Below are 12,120 nucleotides of genomic sequence, written 5' to 3'. Positions count from 1 at the left end.
TGCAGAACTTTTATTTAAAACACAAAAAACTGAACATACACTTATGTTTTGTTGAGTGAGGAAGACATTACACGAACTGCCTTTTACCATTGAACTCAGGCCAGATCATCCTCAACTCAGAACATTGCATTTTTTTTAACATTGAACACTGGAACACATGAGGTTGCATTTTAGGCCAAATCCTCCTCGTCCTCTCCCTCCTCAAACTCTCCCTCTTCTTCAGCAGTGGCGTCCTGGTACTGCTGGTATTCTGACACCAGGTCATTCATGTTGCTCTCAGCCTCAGTAAACTCCATCTCATCCATCCCCTCCCCGGTGTACCAGTGGAGGAAAGCTTTGCGCCTGAACATGGCCGTGAACTGCTCAGAGATGCGCTTGAACAGCTCTTGAATGGCCGTGCTGTTGCCAATGAAGGTGGCGGCCATCTTAAGGCCTCGGGGGGGAATGTCACAGACAGCCGTCTTGACATTGTTGGGGATCCACTCAACAAAGTAACTGCTGTTCTTGTTCTGCATGTTAAGCATCTGCTCATCTACCTCCTTCATAGACATGCGGCCGCGGAAGATGGCGGCCACCGTCAGGTAGCGGCCGTGACGCGGGTCACAGGCTGCCATCATGTTTTTGGCGTCAAACATCTGCTGGGTGAGCTCTGGCACCGTCAGCGCTCTGTACTGCTGGCTACAGCGACTCGTGAGGGGAGCAAAGCCCGGCATGAAGAAGTGCAGACGAGGGAATGGCACCATGTTCACAGCCAGCTTGCGCAGGTCAGCGTTGAGCTGCCCTGGGAACCTGAGGCAAGTGGTGACGCCACTCATGGTGGCAGAGACCAAATGGTTGAGGTCCCCGTATGTTGGGGTGGTGAGTTTCAGAGTACGGAAACAGATATCATACAGCGCCTCGTTATCAATGCAATAGGTCTCATCTGTGTTTTCTACCAGCTGATGGACCGACAGCGTAGCGTTGTAGGGCTCAACTACGGTGTCAGACACTTTAGGGGACGGCACCACACTGAAGGTGTTCATGATGCGGTCGGGGTATTCCTCCCGGATCTTGCTGATGAGCAGGGTGCCCATACCCGAGCCGGTGCCGCCACCCAGGGAATGTGTGAGCTGGAAGCCCTGCAGGCAGTCGCAGCTCTCAGCCTCCTTCCTCACCACGTCCAGGACCGAGTCCACCAGCTCCGCTCCCTCCGTGTAGTGACCCTTGGCCCAGTTGTTGCCAGCACCACTTTGGCCTAGGAAAAACATTCATTAGTTAGTTATTGGGAGGGGGAAAAAATAAAAAGAAATACAAGACACTTTCAGATATTAACTCACCAAAAACAAAGTTGTCAGGCCTGAAGACTTGGCCAAAAGGTCCAGATTTCACGGAGTCCATGGTGCCCGGCTCCAGATCCACAAGCACAGCCCGGGGCACATATTTACCACCTTCAGGGACAGGAAGAAAAATTTATTTTATTTTTTTCAAGAAAAAATAAATGTAATACAGCTTGCCAAATCCTTGTTTCCCCTTACCTGAAGCTTCATTGTAGTAAACATTGATCCGGTCCAGTTGCAGGTCACTGTCCCCGTGGTAATTTCCAGTTGGGTCAATGCCATGTTCATCACTGATCACCTCCCAGAACTGCAGCACAGAAACAAAGAGAAACAAGAGGATTTTTTTTTTTTTTTTATTTTTACCTTGTCTGCACACATATTAATGATTGATACCATGCCGGTAAAAACCTAAGGCATATATATGTGCATTATTACTATATTTAATATATATATACGCATACACATACATACATATAGTATATGTATCTTGTGTATAATACACAAGAGTTACATTTAAATGTCGTCCTCTCCCGCCGCGGCGGCTGAGGCGCATGCGCCGCCGCGCTAAAGGCGGGAAAACGGTTGAATTCCAACGGCTCTCTGACGTCATCAACCGCCCGTTAGAAGATTCAAATATCAACATCAATGAAGATTCAAATATCAACATCAATAAACACTAATCAGTTTTTAACCCACTCTTGTTTTAACTGTTAAAAACGCTAAACTGCTTTAAAGCGACCAAACCTTCCGAACAAAGACCCTTTACACTTTACAACAGGACATTTAGTGGAAAAAAGCACCAAAAAAAGCGTTATGGATTAACCCTTTGTGCTCGAGTCAGGAAAAGCTTATTTAAAAGCCTGGTTTTCCCGCCCAGGATCGTTTAGTAGTTAATTAAAACTCATTAAAAAATGTTAAAATGTAAATAAAACTGTTTTAATTTGCTTTCACGTTGACATGAAATACTTACGATGTCAAAAGAATGGTTATTTAGAGCAGAAAGAATGGTTATTTAGAGCAGTCCTATTAAACTAACCTTTAAAGACCTGATATTCTGGTTTACAACGAGACAAAGAACCGGAGCCGTTTTTAAATCAAACTAATCAAACTCTCGGATTATATTCAGGTTGTACATGTTCTTACTTTAGCACCGATCTGGTTCCCGCACTGTCCAGCCTGAAGATGAACGATTTCCCTCATGTTTGTTCAGACTCGAGTCACTTGTAAAGCCGAGTTTCTCCTGCAGGTGCTACGGTCGGTCTTCCTGACGTCACTTCTTGCCGGTGGGAGGGGGAGTGGTTACCATGGTAACAACTCCTGTTGTTACCATGGTAACGACTGTTCATCGCTCACATCGGCGCAATGGACGCCTTTGAAAGAGGACTCAGAAACGCGGTGCTAAACTAAACTATAATGAGTTCAAAGTTTCATTTATCCTGGCCAGAGGTGGTAGAGTAGCCAAAAATTGTACTCAAGTAAAAGTACTGTTACTTCAGAATAATATGACTCAAGTAGAAGTAAAAAGTCATCATCCAAATAATTACTTGAGTAAAAGTAAAAAAGTACTTTGTGAAAAAACTACTCAAGTACAGAGTAACTGTTGAGTAACGTCTAATTTATTTTTTTAACACAACCATTCAAACAGACAAAAGTACAAAATAATCATCTTCAGGCAAATTAAATCAATAAAATAAAATAATTAAATTAAATTACTTTTCTTTTTTTAACCAGGCAGAACTAGAACAAGCCCATGAACTCATAGAAACTCTGAGTGTGTGTGTTTGAGTCTGTGTAAATGTGAAAAAACATGCAAAAACAAACATTTTTCCCATAGAATCACCCAGTGATGTCATGAGATTGACGCGTACGTGGATAAAAGGGATAAAAGAAAAGTAACAGCTCAACGTAGCCTAATGTAGCGGAGTAAGAGTAACAGTTTCTTCTTCACAAATCTACTCAAGTAAAAGTAAAAAGTATGGTGATTCCAAACTACACCTAAAAGTACCAACATTTCCCAAAACTTACTAAAGTAAATGTAACGGAGTAAATGTAACTCGTTACTACCCACCTCTGCTTATTATATAATATTATTATATACCAATATTATTAGATCTTCACTAGTGGGGGGTATTTACAGAGAAATCCACCTGAGGAGAAAGAAAGACACCTTAATGATTAAGATCTCTATATCTCCAGCAGATGTTCCTCATCAACTGAAAAAAATATCTAAATTTAACCAAATTAAAATAAATTGATCACATTTTAAGCACAATTACTGTTTATTACTGCACAATATTATTTGAGCTTTTTAGCGTTTATGAATAAGCATCCTTTTTTGTTTAATTAGTGCACAGTAGTATCCCATAAAACAGTCTGTGAGGATCCATTGGCTTATTCCTTCTCATCAGGACAGATCTTCAAATGAGATGAGCGCAACATTGAGGCATTTAAATGGTTTGAGCGCAAGTCTCAAGTTTCTAAAAACGTTTTTCTTACAATCATCTCTGATGACCGATGTACACAGTGTATTGTACTCTGTCTGTTTTTATGTTGTTTTCTCTGAACTTTGACTTTGATTTGCATGACAGTTTTTACATAAACATCATCTCTGATCACAATAAAAGTAGGTTGAAGGTCTGATTGCGGTACAGTTGTGTTCGTTATGTTTTCTATTGTATATGTGGGCATTCTTTTTTTTTTCTTTTTAGCTGCTATGTGTTTATGATCATTTACAGCCTTATAGCACACTCCCACTCAATATATTTTCTTTACTGGGAGATGAATTGACATTATAGGCTACCTTCCAACCAGAGATATTATAATTAACAAAAACTGCAATGAAGTGAGTTGCTACAGTATAAGGCCACTAGAGGGCATTGTTATTAGAGGCAAAGTTGTAGATGACCATAACTAGAAGATCATGTTCCCCACTAAATTGGTCCAGAGCAGAGCGGTGGATAAAACAGAGTGGCTACAACTTTTGAAGCGTAATTAGACAAGCTTTTCTGTGTTTTTTTTGGGGGGGAGGGAAAACTTTGCTTCATGGATTGCAGATAAATTAGCAACTGAACTGTAATCTGGTGCAATGCATCTCTTGTGTAGCTACATGCAGAGCCGGATTAAATAAATGGACTACACTAGGCAGACTGTGATTTTTGGGCCCCCCTCCATCGATGTTATTTATGCATTGAAATCTTAAACTTACCAAAGTTACTAATAAAACTTAATTCACATTTTACATAGCATAGTCATAATCAAGTTGGTTCTTTGTATTCCAAAATAAGTCATGTGTTGTATATTAAACAGTCTATCAGACTATTTTTAGATTTTTATTATTTATACGTTATTACAAAGCTCTATTAAATGCTATTAAATTATCCTTATCTTATCGATTGTGAGCATTTTGCAGAAAATCTTAATTAAATGTGTTGATTAAATTAAATAGTTAAATAAGAAGTCGATATGAATCGAAGGTGAGCAGATGGAGTAGACGTGTTTCGTGAGTGCTCCCGTAAATGCCAAACTTTTTAAACCACCAAGCCCTCAAACTTTCAAACTTTTTCCTTTAAAAGGGATTCCCTGTTGCTGTTTTTCTTTTTTTTTGTCTCGAACGAGCCCACTTACCTCCGAGATGGCTTCGAAGAGCGGCAAGTCGGGAAAAAAGGACGAGGCTGGCGCTGTCTTAACCCTGGCGGCCATTACCACGTTGCTGGAAGAACACCGCGCTGCCCTGGCCGCCGAGTTCAAAAATACTTTCAGTCAGCTCGACTCCAAACTCGACCAAACGCGGCTCGCGGTCGAGGACCATGGCCAACGGGTTTCGTCCCTTGAACTCGCCACAGAAGACCTCAGCCAGCGAGTTACGGACCTTGAAGGCATCTGCTCGACTCTACGGGATGATAATGCTCGGCTGAAGGCTAAGGTGGTGGATTTGGAAAGCCGAAGCAGAAGGCAGAACATCCGTATCCTGGGCTTACCGGAGTCTACCGAGGGCGGGTCTCCAACGGCTTTCTTCTCCAAGCTGCTGTGTGAGGTGTTCGGGAACGATACGCTGCCGTCACCGCCAGAGATAGACAGAGCGCACCGCTCGCTCGCCGCCAAGCCGGCCCCGGGACAGAGACCGCGTCCGGTCATCCTCCGCCTTCACCGGTACCAGACGAAAGATATCCTCATCAGGGAGGCGCGCCGGAGAGGAAAGGTGGAATATCGCGGCCACCCCATCCGGATAGTGGAGGATTACAGCCCCGAAGTTGCCAGCCAACGAGCGGAATACAGCGGAGTCATGTCGGAGCTCTACCAGCTGGGTCTGAGGCCGGCTCTGCTCTTCCCCGCCCGGCTCCGGCTCACGCTGTCCGGGGGGGCCAGGAAGTGGATCGGCTCCGTGGATGAGGCGCGCAAATTCATCACGAGTCGCAGCAAAACTTCAAACCCGCCGTAACGGGACCGTTGGAGGCTGTCACGGCTCCGCCTGCAGCCCGGTGCGGCTCACTGACGCTCACGGACTGACTTTTTTTTTCTCTCTCCCTTTTTTTTTTTTTTTTTTTTTTTTTACGTGAGCCACATTATTCCTGAGGGGAGGGTGAGTAACCCCGCGACAACCAGTATTTTCTCTGTTGTTAGTTTGACTGCCCTTTTGCAAATATTATTAATTTGCAGTTCTTTTTGGCTATTTGAGGGAAGGGGGAAAATAAGTGGTGAAGAGGGGGAGAGAAAAAAAAAAAAAAAAAAAAAAAAAAAAAAAAAAGCTTTTCCGATTTACCTATAAGTTTTGTAATAATTGTAAGCTGTTAACCTTACTTTTACGCTGCTTAAGTCGGACGTTTTATATTTTATATTTTTGTACAAATATTTCTGGGCTCATATCGGGACTTCCAGGTCAAGATTTGAGAGGGTATTTCTTTTTTTTATTTATATCTACACGTTTTAAGGTGCTAATATGTATACACCCATGATACGGGAGCAAAAGCTATTAGTGTGTAGGATTGGAAGATGCGTTATTGCACTTTGTTTGTTTTAAAGAGCTTGCTGCTTTTTTTTTATTTTTCTATAGCAGCTGTCTTAGTTGGGGGGGGTGGGTCGGGGGGATATGTCACTGCCAGAAACTTTGCATTAACTCTTTTCAACTCATTACTTAATGTGGGTCACATTCAACCTCCTTTCCGTTTTCTTTTTTTCTGCCTAGGTCATTGTGCACACCTAATTTTTCTTCTTAGATATTATGAGTAGATACTTGAAGTTGGTGAGCTGGAATGTTAAGGGTCTGAATCACCCTGTTAAAAGGAAGAGGATCTTCTCACATCTAAAACACCTTAAAACAGAAATAGCCTTTCTACAAGAAACTCATATTCGCAGTTCTGATAATAGCCGCCTGTTCCCGAGGTGGTCAGGGCAGAGATTTCACTCCTCCTTTCAAGCTAAGGCCCGAGGAGTTTCAGTTCTGATCAGTCAGGATGTTTCATTTGAGCAGCACAATGTGATTTCTGACAAGTTTGGTCGCTACGTGATCGTTTCTGGGAAATTATTCAATACATTGGTCGTACTTGTGAACGTTTATGCCCCTAATTCAGATGATGCAGTCTTTTTTGAACGACTGTTTTCACTGCTCCCTGACCTTAATACATATTCTCTCATACTGGGTGGTGATTTTAATTGCTGGCTCGACCCAGTGCTTATCAGAGCATTGTCATTTCCGACCACGCTCCTGTGGTTCTAACCATGTCCCTTCCTGACCTACCTCAGAGAGACAGACAGTGGCGATTCAATTCAACTCTGCTGTCGGACACAAATTTTGTTAAATCTATGGAAACGGAAATAGCCTTTTTCCTATCCACGAATATGACTCCAGGAATGTCTTGTCTAACTGTCTGGGACTCCCTCAAGGCTTATCTCCGGGGACAGATTATATCCTACACTGCTAGGGTGAGGCAAAAATCTTATAGGGAGCGATCAGACCTTGCCCGCCAAATCAAAGAGGTCGATGAAGAATATTCTCGGACTAAATCCCCAGATCTTTACAAAAAGCGGCTAGAACTTAAAACTAAATTTGACCTGCTTACCACTCACCCAATTGAACAGTCACTTCTGAAAAGTAAAACCAGGTTTTATGTTTATGGAGACAAATCTGACAAATTATTAGCCAACCAACTTAAAGGCTCTAAGGCTAAACAAAATATTTCTAAGATTCGATTACCAAATGGCCATGTAACTACAGACCACTTACTCATAAATGAAGCATTCAGGGACTTTTATACCCAGCTATACACCTCGGAATCTCAGACTGATCGAGATGAGATTGCGGACTTTTTAAATAGTCTTAGTATTCCCAGTCTTTCACCAGATCTAAGGAAGACATTAGAAGAACCGATATCCCTGATGGAAATTACTCGAGCCATTTCTTCACTGCAGTCGGGTAAATGTCCTGGCCCTGATGGCTTCCCGGCGGAATTTCTAAAGAAATTTTCTACTCTGCTTTCCCCACTGCTATCTACAGTTCTTTCAGAATCCTTCAGCCACGGTTCCCTCCCTCCTTCTTTTTCGGAGGCCTGCATCACCCTCATAGCTAAAAAAGGGAAGGATCCTACTGAATGCGCCTCCTACAGGCCCATCTCCCTATTAAACACAGATGCTAAAATCCTAGCTAAAGTCCTAGCCCATAGGCTGGAGAATGCCCTCCCCACAATTATATCTGAAGACCAAACTGGCTTCATTAAAGGTAGGCAGTCTTACTTCAACACAAGGCGACTGTTCAATATTATCTACTCTGCCTCTGAGGCTATCCCTGAATGCGTTGTCTCTCTGGATGCGGAGAAGGCATTTGATCGCGTCCAATGGGATTATCTCTTTGCTGTGCTGGACAGGTTTGGTTTTGGTCCGAACTTTGCTCTGTGGATTAAACTTCTCTATTTACACCCAACAGCCTCAATTCGTACTAACTCTCAACGGTCAAAACCATTTAATCTGCATCGTGGAACCCGTCAGGGGTGCCCCCTTAGTCCCATGCTTTTTGACATGGCTATCGAACCGCTTGCCACAGCGCTCCGATCTTGTGAGGATGTGTCCGGTATCTGGAGAGGTGGCAGGGAACATAAGGTCTCGCTTTATGCCGATGACCTCTTGCTTTTCATCTCTCACCCTCTGGCCTCATTACCCCCTGCGCTGTCACTTCTCAGTCAGTTTGGGAAACTCTCAGGCTATAAACTGAATCTCAGCAAAAGTGAGCTTTTCCCTACCAATCTCGAATCGCATGCTTTAGACCTTTCCAATTTTCCCTTTAAAATCGCAAATGACAAATTCTCCTATTTAGGCATATCTGTGACAAGGAAACACAAAGACCTGCTCCAAGAGAATCTTATCTCATTGTTAAATGAGACCAAACAAACCCTTACACAATGGTCACCCCTGTCAATGTCTCTTGTGGGTCGCATCAATTCAGTTAAAATGACCATTTTACCTAAATTTTTGTACCTTTTCCAGACCTTACCACTCTTTATTCCTGGTTCTTTTTTTCAGTCCCTTGACTCAGTTATATCTACATACCTATGGCGGGGTAAACGGCCACGTTTGAACAAAACTCACCTTCAAAAAATTAAGTCTGCAGGTGGTCTGGCCCTCCCAAACTTTCGTTATTATTATTGGGCTGCTAACCTGCGCTGCCTTGCATTCTGGTCCTTCTACTGCGACGGCGCTGACCGCCCTGACTGGGTGGCGATGGAGTTACATCCAACTGATGACCTGTCAATTCCTGCCCTACTCGGCTCCTCACTTCCACTTCCTCCACTTAAATCAATCAAAAACCCAGTGGTTAAACATTCTCTTAGAATTTGGGCCCAATTTAGGAAGTTTTTTGGTTTTCACAGCTTCTCTCTTCTTAGCCCCATTGCATCAAATCACTCTTTCAAACCATCCCTTGAGGACCCCACCTTCCAGGAATGGCACAGGAGGGGTATGATTCGTTTTAGAGATATGTTCATAGACGGCACCGTGGCATCTTTTGAGCAGTTAAGTAGTAAATTCAGCCTTCCAAAATCACATTTCTTTAGGTATCTTCAGGCTAGACATTTTGTTCTCTCCCAGACACCCAGCCCTGGTGCATCGATAGGCTCGACCACAGTTGACAAAGTTCTTGCCACAGACCCATTCAAAAAGGGGCTCATTTCGTCTTTCTATGGCATGTTGCTGGATCTTAAGAGTGCCCCTACAGATAAACTCAAAGCAGCATGGGAGCAGGACTTAGGGCTTCCCTTATCAGAGGATACCTGGGAGTCCATACTCAAACTGGTTAATACAACCTCCCTGTGCGCACGTCACTGCTTAATTCAGTTTAAAGTGGTACACAGGGCTCATATTTCAAAAGCAAAGTTATCCTCCATGTACCCAGATATTAGTCCATACTGTGTAAGATGTAAAGTAGCAGAAGCCTCTCTCATCCACATGTACTGGTCCTGCCCATGTCTAAACAAGTACTGGATGGAAGTATTTCATACTCTCTCTCTGGTGCTTAAAATCAGATTAGAACCAAACCCACTGACTGCCCTGTTTGGGGTCATGGAGGGAGGAAGGAAGTTAACCACTGCACAGGGGCACACTTTGTCTTTTGCCTCCCTTTTGGCTCGTCGGGCAATTCTGTTCAGGTGGAAGGATCCCTTCCCTCCTACTCGTGCGCAATGGCTGGAAGACATCATGTCCTGCTTAAAACTGGAGAAAATTAGATACTCGCTTCAGCAATCAAATAAGTTCCAGAAAGTGTGGGGACCTTTTCTAGAAGCATTCCAGACCCTGTGAACTATACTTCATATTTCTTTTATATTCCTAGTGCAGGCTTTTGATGTTAGAGTGACCTCATATTGTGATTAGTAATCTGGCAGTGACAGGGGAGGGATTAGTTTGGTCTGTAGTTTGTTTTTGTTACTATTTTATATTTTTTCATACTGTTTAATTGTTTTTTATATTCTGTACACTGGTGTATGCTATGATTAACATGCCCATGCCTAATCAAAATGTTTGTAATTGACATGCAGCATTTCACCTTTTTTATTTTGTGAAAATTTTAATAAAAAGATCTTGAATTAAAAAAAAAATAAGAAGTCAAATCTACAAAGACCAATAAAATTTGCAGTAAGACAAAGTGTGCTGTAGTATGTATGTCTGTATGTGTATATGTATATATGTGTATGCAGAGCCGTTTGGGAGATTTGTGAGGCCCTTTGTGAAATGGTCAGGGGGCGAAATTTTTGGGTTTTTGGGTCGGATCGGGTGTCTATTTTAACTCTTCAATTATCAAAATACTGGATACCTTCCCCTGCCTCGTCATCATCTCTTGCCTCGACGTGGGGCCCCACGGCTGCTGGAGATCCGGTCGGATCGGTGATTTTTGTAACAAATTTATCAAACGAGCCTTTCAGAGAGGCATTAAACTCTTCCATTTTCTTTCGTTTTTTCTTTTTTCATCCCCTGATGGAAATTTCCTGAATCTGTCTCGTTCTCTCGACATTGTGTGACAGTTTGTTCCAACTCCACCGTCTGGATCAGAACAGCTTGTGTCTGCGCTTGGTCTGATCAGTTGTATTGAACAACAGACACGCGCATCACTGCACATATATTTATTGATATGCACAGACTAGTACACATTTAGGTCTGTAATGGAACGTGACTGTTGATATTTATAAGGGAAAAAAGGAAAAAAAAAAAACAAAAAAAATAAAAATAAAAATTGGGGAAAAAAAAAACGGCCCATAGCGCCAGGCCCTTTGGGGCGCGAGGCCCCGTGGGGCGCAAGGCCCCGTGCGGTCGCACGGTTCGCACATCCCTTGCCCTGTGCGTATGTATGCGTATATATATATGTATAGTAATAATGCACATATATATATGCCTTAGGTTTTTACCGGCATGGTATCAACCATATGTGTGCAGACAAAAAAAAATAAATAAATAAAATTTGTCCCTCTGTCTGGGCCCCCCCCTGTCAATCGGGCCCTAGGCACATGCCTAGTTTGCCTTTGCGTTAATCCGGCTCTGGCTACATGAGATTAATGTAAGCGATTTATTAATACGCCCTTACATTGGACAATGATAAATTATGGTTTTCAGTAAAATATTTTATGATCCAGATCAATTGACATCTCTAGTACGATGCTTCAGAAGACAGTGAAAAGGACTTTGACTTCGTTTTGAAACAATTTGATGAGTACTTTGTTCCTCAAAAGAATGTCATTCCATTTGCGAATACAGAAACCAGATGAGAAAGCGGAGAATTTCATACGTGCACTATATGAGCTTTCTGAAACTTGTGAGGTTGGAGCAAAGAAAAATGAAAATATCAGAGACAGACTCGTTGTGGGAATACGGGATAAAGAGTTGTCAAAGAGACTGCAACTCACCAAAGACCTAACACTGGATACAGCAGTACAGATAAGATGGTCAGACAGGCAGAGGACGTGGAGCAACAAATTATCCAACAGGGGGAGCCTCGCGCTGCATACAGGAGATACACCAGCGTAAATTGCAGACTGGAAAAGGGTCACAGATGTCACACAGACCAGGGAGACCTGATAAAAGAGAGAACAAATCTAAACAAAGCTGGGGACGTCATGCAGAAAGGAGCGAGGGGAGATGTACAAGATCTGGGAAAACACAACATAAAGGGATATCAGCTTGCCGTGCACAAGACTCTGTATGCAGGAGATGCAACAAAAAGGGACACTTGGAACGTATGTGCCGGTCAAAAGGAGTAAATGAGGTAAGAGAGGAAACAAACGGAGAGGATTCATTCTACCTCTGGGCCGTTGACGCAGAGAGCGACCCAGAC

The 12,120-nt window shown here is 42.9% G+C and overlaps 1 protein-coding gene across 1 annotated transcript; it reads right to left on the bottom strand.

Annotated features, from left to right (window-relative positions):
* Positions 1–170: 170 nt before the first annotated feature.
* LOC133425017 (tubulin beta-4 chain-like) lies at positions 171–2,549 on the bottom strand. The gene is made up of 4 exons (XM_061715666.1): positions 2,460–2,549; positions 1,515–1,623; positions 1,317–1,427; positions 171–1,234 (listed from the first exon to the last, which is right to left on the bottom strand). The coding sequence occupies exons 1-4, from the start codon at positions 2,514–2,516 to the stop codon at positions 171–173; spliced, it is 1,341 nt and encodes a 446-aa protein (XP_061571650.1). The 5' UTR covers positions 2,517–2,549.
* Between the last annotated feature and the right edge of the window lie 9,571 nt (positions 2,550–12,120).

This window comes from Cololabis saira, chromosome 3 (genome assembly GCF_033807715.1).
Source record: "Cololabis saira isolate AMF1-May2022 chromosome 3, fColSai1.1, whole genome shotgun sequence".
Lineage (NCBI taxonomy): Eukaryota > Metazoa > Chordata > Actinopteri > Beloniformes > Belonidae > Cololabis > Cololabis saira.
This window is presented reverse-complemented; position numbering and strand designations above follow the sequence as displayed.